The 21,771-nt window shown below is 40.2% G+C and overlaps 1 protein-coding gene across 3 annotated transcripts in view; it reads left to right on the forward strand.

Moving 5' to 3' along the window:
* The window catches only part of TTC33 (tetratricopeptide repeat domain 33), a 109,016-nt gene that overhangs the window by 63,741 nt on the left and 23,504 nt on the right, over positions 1 to 21,771 (forward strand). For all 3 annotated transcript variants that reach the window (XM_054031588.1, XM_054031587.1, XM_054031589.1), the window contains 2 exons: positions 3,358 to 3,439; positions 17,595 to 17,726. In XM_054031588.1, the coding sequence (XP_053887563.1) occupies positions 3,358 to 3,439; positions 17,595 to 17,726 (214 nt within the window). The remainder of the gene's footprint in view (positions 1 to 3,357; positions 3,440 to 17,594; positions 17,727 to 21,771) is intronic.

Here is a 21,771-nt window from a genome sequence, read left to right on the forward strand (position 1 = left end):
CGAATTAAGATTTAAAACAGCCAACAAATTCAGTTTGTCTCTTCACTCATCTTTTTGCCTGTCCACTTCTACCATTCATTCTGGTCAGATGCAGTGTCATTACTTTAGTTTCTTGTTTTGCAGTTGTCACATAGTTCCCTACAGAGTTCTGTTGGACCTTAGCTTGCTTCTAAACATGCTTTTCATTTCCATATGCCGTTGCTACACTGGCAGTAGTGCCGCTTGCCTTATGCTTCCTTGCCTACATGTCTCGTGATTAAGGCTACATTTTAGTCACAGGTATTTTTAGTAAAAGTCATAGGCAGTAAACAAAAATTCACGGTCTGTGACCTGTCCATGACTTCTACTATATACTCCTGACTAAATCTTGGGGGGGGCTGCCTGGGGGTGCCATGGGTGCTCGGGGCAGGGGGCGGTGTGTGAGCCAGAGGCCGCGGCGCATGGCCTGGGACCCCCGCTGGTGCTGGGGGGAGTTGGCAGGGCCAGCAGGCTCCCTACCTGGCTCTGCCCCTCCCCGGAAGTGGCAACATTCCCCTCGCCCAGCTCCTAGGTGGAGGCATGGCCAGGCAGTTCTGTGTGCTGCCTCTGCCCAGAGCGGTGGCTTCACAGGAGCCGCGGCCAATGGGAGCTGTGAGGGTGGTGCCTGCAGGCAGAGGCAGCGCGCAGAGCTGCCTGGCCATGCCTCTGCCTAGGAGCTGAGCGAGGGGAATGTCACTGCTTCTGGGAAGCCCACCAGGTAAGCACCGCCGAGAGCTTGCCTCACCCCATCCCGTGCCCCAATCCCCTGCCCCCTTCCACACCCAAACTCTGCTGCTGCTGGGGGGGGGGGGGGCGCGGTGGCCCAAGACTGCCCCAGCAGTAGCTGGTGTGACTGGCGCGGGGGCTGCCTGAACTGCCGCCAGCCACTGCAGAAGTCATGGAGGTTCTGTGACCTCTGTGACAAACCCGCAGCCTTACTTATGATTACTCATGGGTTTCCATGCTTATCTAATCCTTGTTTGTATTTAACATTTATATTATGATAGTGCTGTGCTAGACATTGTACAAACATATAGCAAATGACAGTCCCTGCCCCAAAGCGCTGACAGTCTAAAAGACATCTTGCTACCCTGGCTGAGATTGCCAGCAATTGTGATGTTTTCTGAAGTCTGGGCACTTGTCTACTAAGAATGAACACTAAGTTGGTTGTTTAACTTTGAGAAAATGTGAAAACACATTGAAACATCCCTTTGGCTTATATTTAACTTGAATACTAAACATAGTTGTCAGCCATTTTCATCTGTAAACTTTTTTAAAAGGGTAATTATAGCTGAAGCACCAGTGACAATTATAGTTTAAGATTGCCCAAGGGTTTCCATTATAACCTGTTTTCAGTCACTCATAAAGTTCTGAAATCTTCATCTGTTGGGCTGAAATTTTCCAGACCTTGTCCCTGCCAGAGTGTGTTGTTTGTTTATTTTTTTAAAGAAAGATAGGATAAAAAAACCTGAAAGCTGTTTTGAGTATGAAAAGTGTGTGTGTGTATGTGTATGTAAAATTTTTCCAGTTTTATACATATTATATAAAAAGTTGCAGTATATCTATCTTGTGACTAATTTTAATAACTCTAGCACCTAAGCAGTTGAGTTAAAAGCTGAAATTTATCAGAGAGAAAGCCCTCCTTGAGGACAAGTGCCTTTGAATGCAGTGGAAAAAATAATTATGATTTTATCACTTTATGTGCATTTGAAAATTGCATTTAACAGGCACAATAGTTTATTGGTGTAAAAATGTGATATTTTTAACACTGAGCCATGAGAAAGGTAGGCTCCACTGTGCATGCATGTATACATGGCTAATTTGGCTGTATATTTAAAATAAATAGATACATTCAGTTAAAGTTTACACAGTATAGGCCTGATCAAAACTCATAGAAGTCAATGGAAAAACTCCCATTAACTGAAGCAGGCAGTGGATCAGGATATGTATGAACCAGTTGTCTATACCAATAGTTTTAAACCTTTTTTTCTGAGGACCCAGTTGGAGAAAATTGTTGATGCCCGCGACCCAACAAAGCTGGGGATGAGGGCCTCGGGGCATGGGAGGGGCTCAGGGCTGGGGCAGAGGGTTGGGGTGCGGGGTGAGAGCTGTGGGGTGGGGCCGGGAATGAGGGGTTCAGGGTGTGGGAGGGGGTAGATTTTGCAGCCATGGGATCAGAGAATATGTGGAGCCCTATCCAACAGCATTCCTAGTATTTATCTCAGGCCTTGTCTGAATTAGAAAAATTGCACTGGTGTAATGAAATTGATTTAAATTCTCTCTCATTACACTGGTGGAAACCCCTAATGTAAACATACTTAAATCAGTTTAAAATCTTAAATATATCAATTAAGCTTAAGTTGTACTTGTCTAATAAAAATAAAGCCTTAGCCCTTTTCCTTTTCAGTCTGCTTCTTTCCATGTTCCCTATTGGAGGACAACCTAATGCCTAGCAGTTAAATATTTTCCCAGTCACGTTGATGACTGAATCTTTAAATGTTAAGACCACAGTCAGTGCTCCAGTTTATACAGAATATTCTATTATATTTGAAATTAAAGAAAGATAATTTGATTTACTTTTTAATATGATCTTTAAAAAAAAATAGAGTATGATTAAATGCAATGTAGTGATTATACATTGAGTGTCTCTCTAGTTGCAGTAGAAAAAATAAAATGGATAGCCCAAATTTCAGTAGGCTTCTTAGACTGGAAAGAATTTTAAAAGGAAATATATGTCGAGTGATCAGATGCAGATTGCATTTTTTTTTCTAAAAGAGATTAGCTACTATTTAATTCCAAATCAAGGGACAGAGAAGAAGGATGGTTTTGAAATTAAGGAATTGGACTAAGATTCAGGAGATCTGGTTCTAGTTCTCAGCTCTGCCAAGGGCTTACTCTGGGACCTATGGCAAGTCACTGAGATTTTCAGAAGTGCTCTGCACCCACAATCAGGGTCAGATTTTCAAGAGAGCTCATCTTTTAGGCATCAAAATAAGTAGTAATTTTTTCCAAATGAGCCCAGCATGTTGAGTGCTGAGCTGTTTTGAAACTCTGGACATAAGTGGAAGCTGTTGAGTTCAGAGCACTTGTAAAAAATCTGACTCCAGATATCAGGCCTGAGCACTTGAAAACCTGCCTCTTAATCTCTTGGTACCTCAGTTCTCCCATCTGTAAAATGGAGGTAATAGTTCCCTATATTGTGTGGTGTTTTGAGAGTAAATTCATTAATATTTGTAAGATGCTCCAATACTTTGGTGATGAGGATGATATGAATTGAAATACCCAGTCTAAACCATTCATAAACATAGTGAGAACATAATATTGTTTTAACAACTACAGGTACTGGGAAGCTGTTCACAAATGGGATGAAGCACTTCAGTTAACTCCAGAAGATGCTACACTTTATGAGATGAAATCACAGGTAACTCATGAAAATTCTTTGTCAATTTAGAAATCCAAAGTTATATTGTAGTCTTAAACAGAATATGCCTAAAACCCTGCCACCACTTGTGTATGTAAAAGGAGAGTACAACTGGACATGGGCCACTGAATTTAAGAAATATTGCTTGTTATAGGCTCAGAGATAGATCCCTCTCTCCTCTTTCAGCATAACAGGGAATCTTCTAGAGGTTAGAGTATTTTTACTCTTGCTAAGCATGCCATGATAACATCTCTGTCCAGGTCTGAATTTGGCCAGTGTCTAAATGTAAAATTTTAAATTGAGACATTTAAAAATTATATTTATTATCATTACTCCAGGTAGGTAAAGATCTCCAAATCTGCCATTAATAATCCATATGATTTTACTGAAGTATTAGTTTATTGCCACCTCTTTCCTCTCTCCTCACCCTTCTCAAAAAAAAAAAAAAAAAAAAAAGTATATGTTATGCGAAATACATACCCCATATTTTGGTGTCCACTTAATGCACAGACAAACTTTGGAGAAAAATGCATTTAGTCAAATACATTCATTGGTCTCAACCATCCTGGCTCTGTTTCAGGGCTGTTTTGATGGGTTAAGGCTCCAGCAACCACCAACACTGCAATGAAACCTTGATATGTACTGTCCCTTTTCTCTCCAAGCGGCTAGTCAAATTTTGGGGCCATGGCGACTTTCCAGTTAGAAGTAGAAATTGATGGAGTCTGGTATTCTCTTTCATGCAATCTTGTTTATTTACAAAGAATGTACAAAGCCCCGCTTCTCCAAACGCCAGAGGAACAAAGAATAAAAGGAGCAGTTTCTTAGTTTATAGCTCCAGACTTCTTTAGCCAACAGACCCAAAGCTCTCTAGTTTTTCCCAATGTCACACTGTGCTCACAGGCTACTTCTTAGCTTTCATGTTTTGTTGCTTCTTCCTCTTGCTTTGTTATTGTCTCTTCTTAGTTTCTGTGTGTTCAGTCACACACCTGCACCCATATGCACACCTAGTTGCAATACCAAGTGACCCCCTGCCGCAACCACACATGGTGCTGGTTTCTGGCAGACTGTATTAGTCCTTGTTTTAGGTGTGGCTCCTTCACTGTCTCATACAACTATCTTAAATAAAGGATGTATTCACACACCAGTTTGAACTAGGTTGTATCTCAGCCCATAATAAAGTTTCACCCAGTTAGAAACAGTATCAGCTGTATGGACTAAGAAAACTGCTGACCTCACAGTGACTTTTTGTATGGCTTCAGTGGCAAAGTTATGGGACACCATTATTTTATGCATGTCCATGTGCTTGTGTCCCCTTCCTGCCTAAGTAGAAAAAATAAGATTTTCCATCTTTTTGTAACATACATTCAGTGGATTTTTAAATTGGAAATGAGGAGCCAGTTAGAGGGAGAGAAGACAAGATGTGTGGGTTCAGCATCCTATCACCTTGTTTTACTTTTCATTTAAGCTTTTGTTATGCCATTTTCTGTTTTTCATTTAAGATGTTTTAGGTTTTTTCCCCTTTCACGTGGTTGATTTGCTTCTTTTTGCTCCTTACCTTTTAAAAACAACGTTAACTGTCAAACTGCTTCTCAATGTAGGCACACCACAGTAAGACATACCTGTTGTGATGCCAAATATATCAGATATGTTCTGGTATTTCACAAAATGACTGCAGCCCAGCAGCTGAGGTGGAGGACCTGGAGAAACAATGTTAAATGTTTACAGAAACCAAACCCTAGTGTTTGACTGATTCCCTAGTTTGGCACCAGCAGTATGTTCTCCTTTCTCCACTTAGGCTTTCTCCCTGGCCTTTTAAAAAGATACATATTCCTACTTTCCAGTGGTGTGCAGAGAAGAAGGCAATTAACATTCACAATGGCTTGTGTGTGCTTGGGGTATATTTCCCAGGGAGACATTCTGCTTTCTCTCAGATCAGTTGTATTAATACTTTGGGTGCATACTTGCTCTTTGCAGAGGCCGTAGTAAAATTTAGGCACTAGTAACCAAAGGTGAATAGTTCTGGTATAATGTTGGAATTGCTGTATTTGTTGACTCTTACTGCCCAGGTATTTCCCTATTGTTTGGGAGTATATGATAACCAAAAGCCACCTCTCCCCCACTTCCATCTCTATGAATCCTCAAATGAAATTTTAGAAATTAAGCATATATATAGATCATGTTTTGTCACAGTGCCCTATTGGGATAAGAACCAAAGGGCTGGTGATTGGAGAGGGGAAGGGACCAGTGGGTGGAATGAGACAAAGACAGAAGAGAGAACACTGCATGTAAAAGAAAGAGGAAGAAAGTCCACATCAGAAAAGAGAGAGGATTAAAGATTAAGAGAATAAACAGTTAAAAGGGGGAAATTACTCTGAAGGAAAATGTGGCTATTGAAAAACCTGGAAGAAAAATAAAAAAATGTAGACTAGTGGGCAGAAAAGAAAAAGGACAAAAAAACCCATGGTGCTATAGTAAATTATTTGTTTATTTTATGGAAAATATGCTTTATTCACTGTTAGAATCTATAATGTTATAGTAATTGACTGTTTCCAGTTTAAAAAAAAAAAAGTAAAGGCAAAACTCAAGAAAAACAAAAACCTGAACATTTTCCCAGCATTTGAATGGGAATGTGATGATGTTCCCTCTCACCCTCTTTGGATGTTGTCATGTTTTGTTTTTCCTGGGCTGGAGAATGTTTGACTCCTCAAAAATGTGGAAGTTTATTAATAATCAAATGTACAGAGGCCAGTTGTAGTGAAATAACACCAAGGTGGCATCCGTTTCTACATAGCTACTGAAGGTTTAGTCCTCCTTTAGTTGTGGCTTTCTGTTCTTTAGTAGTTTTAAGACACAACCTTTACAGCTTTTGTAATTTTTCTTCATGAATTCCCTTGGGTAACATATCAAAGATACTGAATTATTTGGCACACATCACTATGCATATTACATGTTACATTAGAAAGGCTCTATTGAAACAAAGGAGTAGGCCCCTAGATTAATTAGAAATGGTCCTTTTATTTCAGTGGAGTAGACATTAGGATCCATTAATAGTTTTCTTTTGAAACCACTGAATGTTTCTAATGAAACACACACATAATTTGTTTTACATTAATGGAGTAAAGAAGTGGATGTTTATTTTTCCTTTCACATCAGGCTACAGTTCATAGTCAATTATTTTCCTCTTGATTTTATGCAACAAATTGCTTCTCTGAAATGCCACTTAACTCTTCGCATTATTCAAAGCCTGTAGGAAGCAAGAAGGGGAACCTAGCATACCATCAGATATACTTAGAGCCAGGTTTACAAAGGTATATATGCACCTAAAAATGCAGATAGGCCCCTGTGGGGATTTATAAAAACACCTAAGTGAATAAGGGTCCTAACTCCAATTGATTTTAATAGGAGTTAGGTGTCCAACTGGTTTAGGTGCTTTTGTAAATGCCACTAAGTGCCTGTCTGCATCTTTAGGCACCTAAATACCTTTGAAAATTAACCCTTTAGTTCTTCAAGTAAAGCAAATGGCTTAAAATATGAAAACTGCTTAGGTTCTTGTTAGGGACATAAATGCAGGCTGAGCAATTTCTTGAATAAAAGAGACCAAGGAGTGGAGTTTGTTTGTTTCAAAGGCCCTGAGGCTGGCTCTAACCGTATCTCATAATCTAGGTCTGTTTTCATATAATCTTTACTTTGCATTTTTGAGCTGTCTTTGTCATTAGAGTGACTACAAGAATGAATGCTGCACAATGCTATCATAATGGGACAGTTAGCTAATATTTAGTGGAACAAATTAGCATATAAATGTGTCTTTAGTAACATCTGTTTCTCTTTTTTGATTATGGTTTTATTGTTCATGTCATGTGAATTTAACAAATGAGGTCTAGGCTCATCTTGTACATTAAAGCTGCTTTTCTCATTTAAATTCCCTCAAAACCTAAGATAGGTATAGTGTGAATGGCAGAAGAATATAGTGTACTCCTAATGAGTTATATGCTCATCCACAAAACTCATGATAATAGACTACGAATAGTCAAAACAATAGTGTAAGGACCAACATAATCAAGGGCTCTCTGCAAGGCCATTCAGTTGGTGCTCCAGCTGCAAGCCCAAGACTAAGTTTGTGATCAGCTCTCATAACTGGATCCCATGCCATACTAGTGGAGGGAGTTCAGTGTTGTGCACAAGGACACAGAATGGGCAGTAGCTCGTTTTGTGTGTGTGTGTGTGTGTGTGTGTGAGAGAGAGAGAGAGAGAGAGATTGTGTCTGCACTGCAGTATAGGGAGGAGACATTCTGATTCCATATGGAGCCCTTGTGACAGTACTGGAAATCTGTCTATGTAAAATGTATGAATTCAGATTGATTTTATGAGCTGTCTATATATATATGCCTCAGTATATATTGAACCAGGCATTTTCCAGCAGGGACTTTGTCAGGTACTGCACAGATCCTCTCTAGGGAGCTGATGCAGGAACATTAACATTTGAATAGGTCTATCTCTAGTCTTTTCTGTGCTTTCACACCAGTGCTTCAGCATGCTGGCATTTAGTAATGGATATTATTTACCAGACACCTACTAGGCGACCATAGGTAGACACATTAGACAGGATGGTAGCACCACCAGTGAGATCCAAGAGAAATGCCCTGGAGTTCTCCCCCTCATTCCCATCTGCTGAACAGAAGGCAGCATAATGGGTCTACCAAGCTGCTGTTGCTGAGCACACCTTGGGGGTTCAGTCTGGCCATGGCATATCAGCCTCTGGCTTTTAGGTGTCATAGGTTTGAAGCTCTGCCCCCTCTCATTGCTGGAAAAGAGAAGGGATTTTCTGTCTTCTCCCCACTCCCAGAACTTCCTGGGTGCTGAAGAGAAGCACTTCACCACAACTCTACGGATTCGCCTACTCTCTGTGTTTTAGGTAGGGTTACCATACTTCTGGGTTTTCCCGGACATTGCCTCTTTCTTGAGCCTCTGTCCAGGTGGATTTTTCAAATAAGGAAATGTCCTGATTTTTGCAGAGCAGACACTGCAGCTCAGAAAGAGCCTCCATTGATCTGCTTCCTGATTGGGCCCTCCCCTACATCTGAAGGTGATTGGTCTATTTCTTTGCAGCCGCAGCTGCCCGATCTTTCCCACCCAGGCCCTGGCTCCCAGCCCTGGGGAGGGGGTCCTACAGGGAGTCGCTGACTGAAGGCTGTCGCTGCCTCCTGGGCTTGCGACAGCTGCCTTGAGACTGTGACAGAAAGCAACACTGTCCCCCACCTCCAGTGAGTGCCCCTGCTGCAGGTACCCCCTTGAGTTCCCCTGCTGCTCCCCCCAATGTCCTCTTTTTGAAAACCTGAAATAAGGTAACCCTAGTTAGGGCCTCCTCCTCCTCTGTGCTGTTGCTCTCAGCTTTTCCAAGTAATGGCAGCAGCAAGAAACTATATGATTTGTGACATTTTCATTGCTACATAAAAAGTTCTAAATAGCGTCAGAGAAAATAACCAAAGTCTGGTTACTTTAATCTGCTTCATCTTGGAGCAGTTAGTCTGTCTGAGGGTATGGCTACTACAGATGCTACAGTGTCACAGCTGCAGCTATGCCAGTGTAGCACTTTAGTGTAGACACTTACTATACTGCTAGAAGGATTTTCTGTTGCTGTGGTAAATTTACCCCCTAAAGAGGTCGTGGCTAGGTTGATGGAAGAATTCTTCTGTCGACCTAACTGCATCTCTAGTGGAAGACAACATTGAATAGGACATGAATTTTTTCACAGCCTTGAGCAAAGTAGCTTGGTAAACCTAAGTTTTAGGTGTACACCAGACCCAAAGAATTATAACAACAATACTGCATCAGTTTATACTGTGTGCAATTTGTAAGGTTGCTGTAGCAAAGCGAAGACTCACTGGCACAGCGCCTCCTGCTGGTCTTCTTGGGAATTAGCTCATCCAGCACTCAGAGCGCCCTCTGCTGACCAATGTATTGCTTGCCTCAGGCCCCTTACTTTGGGGTTCTGCCCCAGCAGTACCCCACCATGCTCTGGGTCTCCCCTCCCAGGGGAACCCCCAACTCTCTCACCCACCTTGCCTCAGTGGCTACTGCCAGTCACCATGTAGCCCCTATTCACTGGGGCAGACTGCAGTCTGTCATGGCCACTCATCATTGGCAAGGAGGTTGGACCAGCTGCCTCTACCTATCTCTGGGATGCTGCCTTTGCAACCCCAGTACCTGTTTTGGCCTTTTAGCCAGGCCCGCAACCTGGGGATTTACCAGGCTAGAGCACCCCTTGCCTTTCCCCAGCCCTGTTCCATTTCCTGTACCCTGAGCTCCCAGGCAGCCAGGTCCTCCTCTCTCCAGAGCAAGAGAGAGACTGCCTCAGCCCATGGCTCACAGCCCTTTTATAGGGCCAACTGTGGCCTGATTGGGGCGTGGCCCCAGCTGTGGCTGCTTCCCCAGTCAGCCTAGTCTTTTCTCTCTCTTTTCTGTCTCAAGTGCTTGGGCGAGTCGCACGTAAAGGAGAAGTGCCGCATATGTAAAAACTTTCAGCCATGAACTCAGAAGGAGTGGGATATCCGTCTCCAAGCTCTCCTATTGGAGTCGGCCCTTCGCCTGGCATCCGAGCCTTACCACCAGGAATCAGCGAGCACCTTGACATCAGCGTGTAGTGCACCCCCGGCACCAGGCTCCACCCAGTACCGTTCCACATCTCTGGTGCCTAAGAAGAAGGCACAGCTCCCCAGCATCAGGCAAAAAGGCCCAAGGGTCCTCAGGCAAGGGAACCTAGTTCAGCCTGCCCGGCCACTCCAGAGTCCACGGACCCCAGTTTGAGAAACGCTGCTCTAGGAATTATTTTGGGGAAATTCTGTGGCCTGTGTTATAAAGAGTTTAGACTAATGAACACAGTGGTCCCTTCAGGCCTTGGAATTTATTAATCTATGTTTATTACTCTGTTAATGATGTAAGTAGGCCCATCAGCAGGGCTTTTTTTCTATACTAATCTTTATGTATTTTAAACCACATTCACCACAGTAGTATCTGAATGCCTTTCAGTGGTGCATTAAGCAATGTGACTATATATCTGTCATATGTTGTTTGTTCTCTTATCTCCACAGAGGGGGAAGCATATGCAGCAGAGCATCTTGTTTTGGTAGTATGTGTCTCTTGTTTTTTTAAAATATAAATGTACCTGCTTCTCTTTGTTTATATTAGAAGAAGGGTACGGTCAAAGAAATGCATTTTACCCTTGGAGCAGAAAGCAGTATGGTTTGTAACAGTCCTTAGTTTTTGGGGAAGTTCATTCCATAGTCTCAGCCCAACCCTGGACAAAGTTCTATCTCCTGCAAAGACTTTATGCTTATTGTTGAGAGTTCCCTTGTTCCAGAGGAATGCAGTTGTCAACCACCAGCTTTGTCTTGGAGCTTTAGATGATCTTTTAGCTACCCTGGGCTCAGGCCATGGAGCATCTTGACGCTAAGGACCAAGAACTTGAAGTTCATTCTAGATTTATGGGAAGCCAGTGTAGAAAGTGGAGGACAGGTTTGATGTGTTCCCAGTGGCCTGTGTTACTGAAGAGATATGCTGTGGCATTCTGTGGTAGTTGGGATTTCCTAAGGGCAAAAAGGCTTCATGCCCAGTTATATTACATGGCTATAGTCCAGCCGAGAGGTAACAAAAGCATGAGTAACTGAGGCCAGGTCTTCATCTGGCAGGATGTTTCCTAGTCAAGCAGAGATGGTAGAAAGCATTACTTGCGGATGCTGCTGTGTGAGGAAAGCTCAGCGGCAGTGAGGAACCCCAGAGTACTTATAGACTACAGACTGAATTGACCGGTTGTGAATCTTTATGCAGCGGAGGTGGCACTGTGTATGCAGGCTCTTCAGAATACTTTCTTCTGCCCACCAGCATTACCTCTGCCTTGCTCAGGTTCAATTTTAGCCAGCTGTTCTTCATCCAAGAGCTGATCTCATCCAAACACTGGACCATCTTGATAGTACTGGTGTGTCATATGTGGTTATGAATAGATAGAGCTGTGTGTCATCTGCATGTTGCTGGGACTTAAGTCTGTGTTATCTGACAAAGGTATCTGCATGGAATACTTACAGAGCTGGAACCATAGTTTGTATTTAAAAAGATACTGGCAAGATTAATATATGTGTTTGTAAAGTGTCCTTGCCTATCTTTTTAATACCACTGGAGAAGATTGAAAATTGAAAGAATTTTTTAAATAACATTTAGTTTTCACCATTTATTTTGTTTCCTTCCTGCTTTTCACATTTACTTGGACAATTGTAACACAATTGGTCAATTTCATTGTGGTGCTTCTAGCTAGGTTTACTTTCTGATCCTCTTGCAGTGCATAGTACTATTGTGATCACATTCAAAACACTGCAGGAGAATGTTCAAATATAAAAATATTTTTAAAAATTGTAAAGAAATAATTTGTTATCTGTGCAGTTTTCTAAAACCTTTTTAAAAAACAAAACCTAAATTTTGGGCCTTAACTAAGTTGGCAGCATTCTTATAATGCAAGCAAATGGCTAGTACAGATGTCATTTACGGTATGACGTGTGTTAACTAACTTCCAGTAAGCATAACTTTGTGTAATTTGATGCCCTTCTGCTTTTAAAGGTAGTAATCTGAGCAGTGAAAATCTTGTGTATGCCAAAATTGGAATGAGTAATTCATTCCAAAAATATTACTGTTAATATTTAAACAGTATTTTCATACACTTGGGTAATTTGTTCCAACCCATCATACCAACCAAATAATAAAGCTGTTATGCAGCTAAATCAGACAATTAATTTTTTAACTGCAGATTTAGAGGAACAATAATGCATTCACTGAACAAAGGATCAATTTGTCAGAAAAATTGTTGAGGTTTTGGGAAAAAATCTGCCTATCTCATTGTACAAGTAACACACTATAGAACGTGACTCCTATTTAGAATTTCTTGGGATTAGATACAAGGATTCTTTAGAATCACTTGCAAATCTTTTCTTTTCAGGCATGAAGAATAATAGCTGTTAGGTATGTTCTCAGGATTAACACAGAAACCACTTGCGTAAATCTTTACATATCTGTAGTCCTCTTAATTAGTTAGGTTTATTAAAGAAATTTTATGTTCATTTGTAACAGCTTCCCAGTTTATGTAGTCAGCAGCAAAGTAATATATTGTAAGTGTACAGATTTCTTTGTTGTTTAATAAACAGTTTAAATAAATATGCTGTCTAAAGACCGTAGGAATCCATAAATATTTACAGAAAGGAACTGAACAGTCATCTATCCATATTTTCATTAACATATGTTTTATTTTACTGAACAAATATATTTTAAGAATTTTCGAAGAGAGAAAATGAGGTTTAAATGCCCTAATTGTCAGTGAAGGGCATACAGTATGTGCTTACAGAAACCCATCTGGGATGTGTGTAATTGCTTAACTAGGGCTTGATTCAAAGCCCCCATAAGTCACTGAGAACCTTTGCATTGCTCTCAGTTACTCATTGGCCCATACAGAATCACATACAGACAGGACATAGAAAATTTTGTTAAGTAAACATATGATGCCCTCCTTTGAAATTACAGTGCAAAATGTACAAGGAAAGGTTTAATTGCACCATAGTTTCTACGCCATCTTCTAATCACTCACATGGCCCACTGGGAAAAAGTTCCAAGTGATGTGGAGAAATCTCTGCAAACAACCTTCTTCCAGGGTTTTGCAATAATTTTTTTTTTAGGCCCCCTTATGTATTAAGTTCATTTTAAATATATTTACCTATCATTGAACTAGGGTCCAATGGAATAATAATAATATTTAGATAGTACTTTATATGTTCAAAGTGTTATACAAGGATCTTCATGTATTATGCAATTTAAAGTTTAGCGATGTCAGTACAACGACGTAGGCACTGGTTGCGTTGTTTTATTGCTGCTTTGAATTAGAAATCAGAAAGAGCAGACATGGAACAATTATTTTATGCATTTAGACCCTGATTTTCCGTTAGCGCTGCAGGGGGAGATACTTGTATCTGATAAAGAATCCCTTGCCATCAGTGCAGTTCCATGCAGACAGAGGACTCTACCTGCCCTGAGCTCATTGCTCCTTTTAAAAGGTAGAAAATTCAAAGTTGGTAAAAGGATATATTTTTTCACACAAAACACATTTAATCTTTGGAACTCATTGCCATAGGAAGGCATTAAGGCCAAGAATTTAATAAGATTCAGAAAGGGATTGTTCATTTATTTGGATAAATGGATAACAAGAATATAAGGAGTTAGGAAGGGAAATTAAACTTTATGCTTCAGAGTTTAAATCAGTCTCTTTTGGGCATTTAGATGAGATCTAATGTGGGGCGTGCTGGGCAGATTATCCCACATCTGCCTATTGTGGAATTCTTTCTCTGACAGCATGTGGAACTGGCCATTGTCAGAGCCAGGATACTGTTTTACATGAACTCTGTGAGATCTAGTATGTCAATTACTATATTCCTTTTGGAGTCTTAGTTGGTATTATTAATGTATATATGATATTGACTCTGTGTTCCGCATTCTAAATGCTCTCATAATAGGTGGTTTTAAATTTTTTATAAATCTGTGTATTAATGAAATGTTATAATGTCTAGTAACACCTTAAACATTACACCTAGTGAAGTAAACAGAATAAATACTAATTTTTATCTATAAGTATTTATTTTGACCTGTAAAGGCCATATTAAAGTAGAAAAATGTAGACGTCAAAGACATTTTTAAAGATCACTTTTAAAACTGAAACATAATGGTAAAGGTTTAGCACCAAAAGAATTTAGGTTAATTGCAGAAAACTAGATGACAGAAGTAGCAGATACCCTGTTTCCCCGAAAATAAGACATCCTCCGAAAATAAGGCCTACTTACAGTTTTGCCTCTCGTTGTAATATAAGGCATCCCCCCGATAATAAGACCTCCCCGATAATAAGGCATCCACCGATAATAAGGCATTTTTCATTTCTGAAAAATAAGACATCCCCTGAAAATAAGACCTAGCGCATCTTTGGGAGCAAAAATTAATATAAGACACTGTCTTATTTTCGGGGAAACAGGGTAGGTCAAAGCCTGGTGGAACAGTAATTAGCTATTACAATGTGAGTCTGCTAAAAACTGCTGAGTACAATTAGGAAGAATTTTATTCATCAGCACTTTGAAACTGACTTTATGGATCAATTTCAGTAGACTTGGCATGTGCTCACATGTACTAAAGTGATCCAATCATAACAATACACAGAGCTCATCTAAAGCAGAGGTTTTATTCAGTCAGACTCACAAGAATGTAAGGCTTAAGTAATTCCAAAGTAATGTGAGTAAGAAGTAACCGGTCATAATACTTCTTAGATTTGATTGTAAAGCCAACCTCTTGATGAATATTACCATGTTTTAATTAATTTTTACAATAATTTTGTAATTCCAATAATTTGCCATACTTATAACTTTTTAAATTAGAACCATTAAACTTCAGTGCACCTTAGTTCTATGAATCTTCATTAATGCATGAAATGGTACAAAGTCCATTGTACTTCTGAGGAGCCACCTACTGGAAATCTTCGAAAGAGATCATGTAATTCTCTAATGTATTTAAAATGACAAGACAGAAATGTTTGTTAGACAAGGGGGTCCTCAGACACTGGAATTTCTACTTCATAGAACTTTACTTTTAAACCTTTAAAATTTTATTTAATTTTTTTAATAGATTTAAGAACTTGTACTAATGAAGTGTTTTAATTATAACTGGGAAATGAATCAAACCTGCAATCAGATTACGTAATCAGTATGATGAAAGCTTGACTGAATAGGAAAGACAGATTTCTTCTGCCTTCCAAATGAAATTTGAGAGAGAGGTAGGAACCAGTGAGTAAAATGAATTTTTCAGGAAAAGCCTGTCAGAAAAGAGCTAGAAACTTAGATATCTATGGTAGAAAATCCTTAGAGAAAACTATATGAGTTAGTGTAGGCAATTTGAATCATACCTGGGAATTTTTCAGACATTTTCCCTTGAGCACAGGATGGTAGCATAGAGGATTTAAAAATGTCTGTGATTAGTAAGAAAGTTCTCATTATCGATAGGATCCGTTGTATCAGTAGAGAAGTGTGGTGCAGAGTGGCATTCATTGTGGGATGAGGTGGAACACAGAGAAATTTGACTCTGAAATTTCATGTGACTTTACTGGGGGATATTTGGAAGCTTAGATGTATATCCTTGCCAAAAAACTAACTGGACCTAACTGTTTATTAGATATTAAAGACTATTGAATGGTTCTGTTTACAAATCTATTGTAAAGGGGGGAGGACGACTGGTGCACACAAAATTATAAATAATCTGAAGGTTTTGGAAAAGTAGTGGAATATTTTTCCTGCTTTCTTCAAAAAGCAGGTCTGCTGACAACTAATATGAAAAAGAAATGGAAAAAAGGCATTAAATCATGCATTTCTCAAAAAAAAATCCAGCCACCCATTAAACTCTGTTCTAAGATTATCAAGTGGAATTAAACTGAACCCAGATTTCTAAATTTAGGGTAGTCACACTAAAAAACACCAAAAACTTGGATTTAAAGTGTTCATTGGAATGCTGTGTTTGTTTAGTTTCTCTTGTACAGAATTATTAGCTTTCTTATCTGTCTAGTGCTTTTACTGTGCTCATCATAGTGCTATGAGAACACTTTACAAGTTATAAAACTAAACATTCAAAATATCTTTATATCTTTTTTCCCTTCCATCCACAGTCAAGTCAATATGTGGTGTTTGTTTAACTTATTGTGGGACATCTAGGTGCAAGAAATAGGTTTTACATTTTGATATGAAGACACAGTCATTCTAATCTACTCTGGTAGTAATCTTCATAGTTGTGGGCCAGCTGCTGAGAAAACAGTTTCCTGTACATGATTATCAGTTGTGACATTTCCATCATTTCAGTGAAATGTAATTGTCAGTGTCTTAATTGTCATAGTAGTGAGTGTCTGAGATAGTGATCTCAAAGTGAGGTTGTCCTGGTAGCACGTGCCAGTTCCACGGAGGACTTGAAAAATAAGTGGATTGTGCTGCTGAATAGGAGGGTCTCTGCATTTTAAAACGTATGCAACTTTTTTAAATTGGTGAATTTTCATTCCTAGGCATAGTGCTTTGCAGTAGCAAAGCCCAGAGCTTCCAAATATAACCATCACTGTTAATGACAATGGAAATTATATATTTGTTGTTATGTGATCTGTGATTTGTAAGGTTTATTTCCAGTCTTAGGTTACTCGTTTTTGCTATATTTATATTTGATATATTTTAGCCTTCTAATAAAAAATATTTTTTTTAAAAAATACTTCAAGTTAGTGTCAGAGTTTGACCTTTAATATTTTCTCCTTCTTATGTATTTAAAGTAATTATGTTACTAGTTTAAACACAGTTAATGGAACCACTGTGGTTTAGTAGTAGATAGGGCTTGAGACTTCCATTCTGCTCCTAGTGCTGCCACTGATTAGCATTTCAAAAATTACTGTGCTATTGAGCAAGTCCCTTGACCTGTCTGTGCCTCAGTTTCCCCATCTGTGAAATGGGATATTTAACTTGCTTTTGTAATGCCCTTTGAGATCCATGAATGAAAAGTGCTCTGTAAGAACTAAGTATTCTTCTTATTATTAGTGGCTATCCGATAATTCAATTCTGCCTGGTTTTTACAAGACAACTAAAAAACAATCCCTTTTGTAGGGAAAATAAGGAAGCTGAAATTGTTTAAAGATGATAGAAACAAGAATGAAAGCTAGGAAAAGTAACCCATTTCTAGCATGTCAGATTCTGAGTATTCTGATGAAAGTTAGTATTGTGTAGGCTAAACACACGAAACGTTGTTGCTGGTTGTCAAATCTACCACTGATGTGTATACTGGGCAAGTTTGTGGCCCATTTCATATGTAGATATGCATAGGAGCTAACCAGACTAGAGGCCTCTGTGCTAGAGGAGCATAGGTGCAGCTACTGATGTGTTCCCTCCTGCTACAAGTTGGCCATGAAGAGAGCAGGCAGTTTGTGCTCCTCTCAGTGCCAATATACATATGCACAATCAGTAGCAGAGGGCTCTGGCTGTTGCAAGCTAGCTATTTGTAATTTTCTGTGAACTGCTTGCGATTTTTGGATATCCCTGACTAACCTACACCTACTACTTTTTCATAGGTCTTGATGGCTCTACATGAGATGTTCCCAGCAGTGCATGCAGCAGAAATGGCCATCCAGAGAAATCCACATTCTTGGGAGGCATGGCAGACTTTGGGACGTGCTCAGCTTGGATTAGGAGAAATAGGACTGGTAAGAAAACAGCCTTCTCAAAGAATGGAACATGCAAATCATGAATTCAGAACCACGTGTGATAGAGTAAAAGTACCAAAATGCCAAAGTAATTTAATTTTCTTATAAAACTTGAATGTAAACAAGGCAAAGGATTATTGTTCCTTTTATTTCCAGTAATCTCTCCTACTTTGTTTCTTAACAAACATTTCCTTTATAACATTAATGTCAGGTTTGTGAAAGACCTGACCAGATCAAAGCCATTCACCTTATTCACATGAGGGATTTAACCAATAGTGTTCTGTGGCACCTTTGAGACTAACAGAAGTATTGGGAGCATAAGCTTTCGTGGGTAAGAACCTCACTTCTTCAGATGCATCTTCAGCTTATGCTCCCAATACTTCTGTTAGTCTCAAAGGTGCCACAGGACCCTCTGTTGCTTTTTACAGATTCAGACTAACACGGCTACCCCTCTGATACTTGAAACCAATAGTGTTGTTACACTTATCTAAGTACACAAGTACAGATGCCTGTTGCCTATCAGGATGCAGTGCAGTTTACCATGGTTTGAAATCAATGTACACTGCACCTGTTCAAGTCATGGTCTACATTGGCGCAACATGTCTATAATAGGGGTTTGCACCGTTGCAGCTACATCAGTGGCTAAAACACTCATCTAAACAAGACCTTACTCTTTTCCACAAGAAGAAGTTTATGAATTTAGCAAATCTATATGAAACCCAGGTTGAGTTGTCTTCTCCATTAGAATACTTAATTTTGGGGATCAAATATTATATTATAACCCTCCTTTATACCTAGTTTGGCACTGATAAGTTAATAAGTTTTACATTGTGTTTAAGAAATGTAGGTACATGTGTCCAGAGGTAAGTGTGATAGGTGCTTGTGTGTCACAACTGGGACATTGATGGTCATACCTAGTGGTTGGAGCAGGAGTTGGGAGTCCAGCCAAATCAGGTACAAGGAGGTCAGAGTTCGACAGGCCAGTGGGCAGATGGATAATCAGGCATTAAGAGGCAGGTAAGGTGAGGTCACTAGTAGACCAAAGTCCAAGGAAGGTCAGAGGGCAAACTGAAAGTCAGGTGTCAGGAGGCAGGCAGGGTCAGGTTACCAGGAGATCGGTGTTGGGCACCAGGTTACAGAAAACAATTAAATACCGAAGTCAAGGACAAACCAGGGTCGGAAGCTAGATTTAGGGTCTGTCGCAAGCAGAGAGAGGCAGGTAGTCTGTGGTGTTTCTCAGACAGCTCTCTTCCATGCTTCCTGGTGTAAGTATTGGTACCGGCCAATCAATGGGCTGTGAGGCGCTGCCACTCAGGTCCTGCTACGTGGTACTTTCTGCCAAGCCCAGCCCTACAGGGCTCTCCTGTAGGAGCCCAAACTAAGTCTCCTGTGATGATCTGGTGGCATCAGCTACCCAAAACCCCCATAGTCTCTGGTTCCAGCCCTGCTGGTTCATACATTGTGTAAAATAAAATATACAGAGATCTGGAATCGCACTGCAAGTTGTTGAATTTTTTTTTAAATAATTTAAAATTCTTTAACAAAATAAATGAATAATTATAGGGTGGACCCTTTAGCAGATCCTCTTTTTGCAAAAGTGTACACTAAAATACCTTGTTTTTAAAAAATAAAACTTTTACTGGGCAATTACATTGTCCTTATGCATACTGTACATACGTACGTAGGTGTGTGTGTGTGTGTATATATATATTTTTTTTTAACTGATACATGAGTAGGTACACAACAGTTATACCCAACTGCTCCTCAACTTACCTTTCCTTGTTAGTGTTTCAAAAGAAGTAGATCTTGTGAAGGAGTGGGTGATGGTTTTCTGGACTAGTTCAGGGAAGTCATGCCATGCATAGCAGTCAGTATGTAAGAAAGTATGGAGACGTTTATGACAGAAGTAAACAAGTGGATGGTTAAGGCTAGTATAGCAGAGTGCAGGACTTCTGATCATTGTGGACCAAATTATAAAGATAAAAAAAACAGTTTCCTAGGAAAAGCTCACATGAATGCATAGACTAATGAACTGGAACTACAAATAAAATGGTGGCTATAATTAATAATATCTATCTCAAATATCATTCAAACCAGCTATCCTATAATAAAGAGCAATATGGGTGAGACCCGATGTTGGTGATAATTAAACGTGTGACATTCATATCTATGTACACAGTTTTCTGGCTGTGTTAATTTGAAAGCACAACCAAGCAGAACTATTGATGAAAACAAATGCAAAAGGCCATCAGTAAAATGATTAATAATGGATTCTGAAATAAAAAAAATATTTGTTTTATTTTATTTGATCTTTTGTAATACATGGAGTTAAGCAGCTATGTGATGATCCAAGAATAATACATTTACAGGGAATTCAGAGTCCTGTTGAAAAGAGAATGATTAAAGGTGTAATGTTTCGGCTGACATGTCTTTGGCTATTTATGAGAAATTAATATGAAGTGTTTTCTTTCCTTTTTTTTGTGTGTGGCTGGATCACTTAAAAAAAAAATTTTTTTTTTAAATAGAAGCGTCAGTGAGGACGCTTTACTGTATTTGAAAAAATGTGACATAAATAACATTTGAAAGCTGTATACTACATATATACAGTGTCTATTTTCTTGATATCACAAGATGAAGATGTTTTACATACAAATTCATAGAATCATAGAATATCAGGGTTGGAAGGGACCTCAGGAGGTCATCTAGTCCAATCCCCTGCTCAAAGCAGGACCAATCTCCAGACAGATTTTTGGCCCAGATCCCTAAATGGCCCCTTCAAGGATTGAACTCACAACCCTCAGTTTAGTAGGCCAGTGCTCAAACCACTGAGCTGTCCTTCCCCTTAATGCATATCTAAAGTCTGGCACATTGAATCACCGGTGAAATTCTATAGCCTGTGTTCTGCAGGAGGTGAGACTTTATAACTTTTCACAGTCTGTTTTGGATTTAACTATTTTGAGTAATTTTGTATCATGTGCAGACTTTGTCACCTTACTGTTTATCCTTTTTCCAGATCACTTATGAATATGTTGAACAGCACTGGTCCCAGTACAGATCCTTGGGTGACTACACTATTTACCACTGTCCTTCGAGTGCTGATCCCCATGTGGATTCCAAGTGTGGGTGTGCATGCGTGCCATGCACTGGAGCCGGAACTGTTCATAGTATTGTCCGTTGACCCGCATCGTGCGTCGACCACGTGGTATATCCGAGACTTCTAAGAGGCTGTGCAGGTCGATGCAGCTCCAGTTCCCTCTTACCGACTCATGGCCAGAGTTGAAACCCTGTCCCTCCATGCTCTTAGTCACCTAAGAGTACTGCGTTCAACCTTTTTCACTGTATATAGTTTCCTTGTTTAGTTAGTTAGGTAGTTGTCTGTTTTTCATCCGTAGCCAGTTAGGTTCTTCGTTAGATTTCTCCCCTTTAGGGGCTTCTCTCCCAAGCCGGGGTATTATGCCCCATCAAGCCGGTTTTAAAAACTGTCCCTCGGTCCTTTTCGGTGAGTGACGAGCACACCCACTGCTTATACCATCTGGGCGAAGCCCACATAGTCTCTCGCTCCTCCATTTGCTACTCTTTCCCATCACAGAACCAGGCAGCTAGCGAGCTCCAACTCTGAAATTTTCAAATGTCAGAGGCCATGCGCCCACGTGCACAGAAAGATCTGGCTCCAGTGAAACCACTGGAGTAATGCCCATCACTGATGTTGACAGCCTCACCTGACCCCTCCCATACGGCATTACCAGAGCCCTACCGCATGCACAAGAAGCACAGGCATGGATGGCTCCTTGATGGGGACCACCTCAAAATGCAGCGTTTCCTCCCTGAGCTGGAATCAGTCGGGCCAGAAATTGCACGCGATAGCTGAAGGCTCACCTTTGACTTCAGCACTGGCTTCCAAGAAAGCATGCACAGAACATTGTTCCAAATGCCACTGCTCTCCACCAGCCCTGTCGATTCCGACACTGGGACCCTTTACATCACTCCCGGCACCGTTGACCCCACTAGATCCGTCGAGCTCGGTGCTCCCGATCCTGCGCACGCC

The sequence above is a fragment of the Malaclemys terrapin genome, chromosome 6, assembly GCF_027887155.1.
Source record: "Malaclemys terrapin pileata isolate rMalTer1 chromosome 6, rMalTer1.hap1, whole genome shotgun sequence".
NCBI classification, from domain to species: Eukaryota; Metazoa; Chordata; order Testudines; family Emydidae; genus Malaclemys; species Malaclemys terrapin.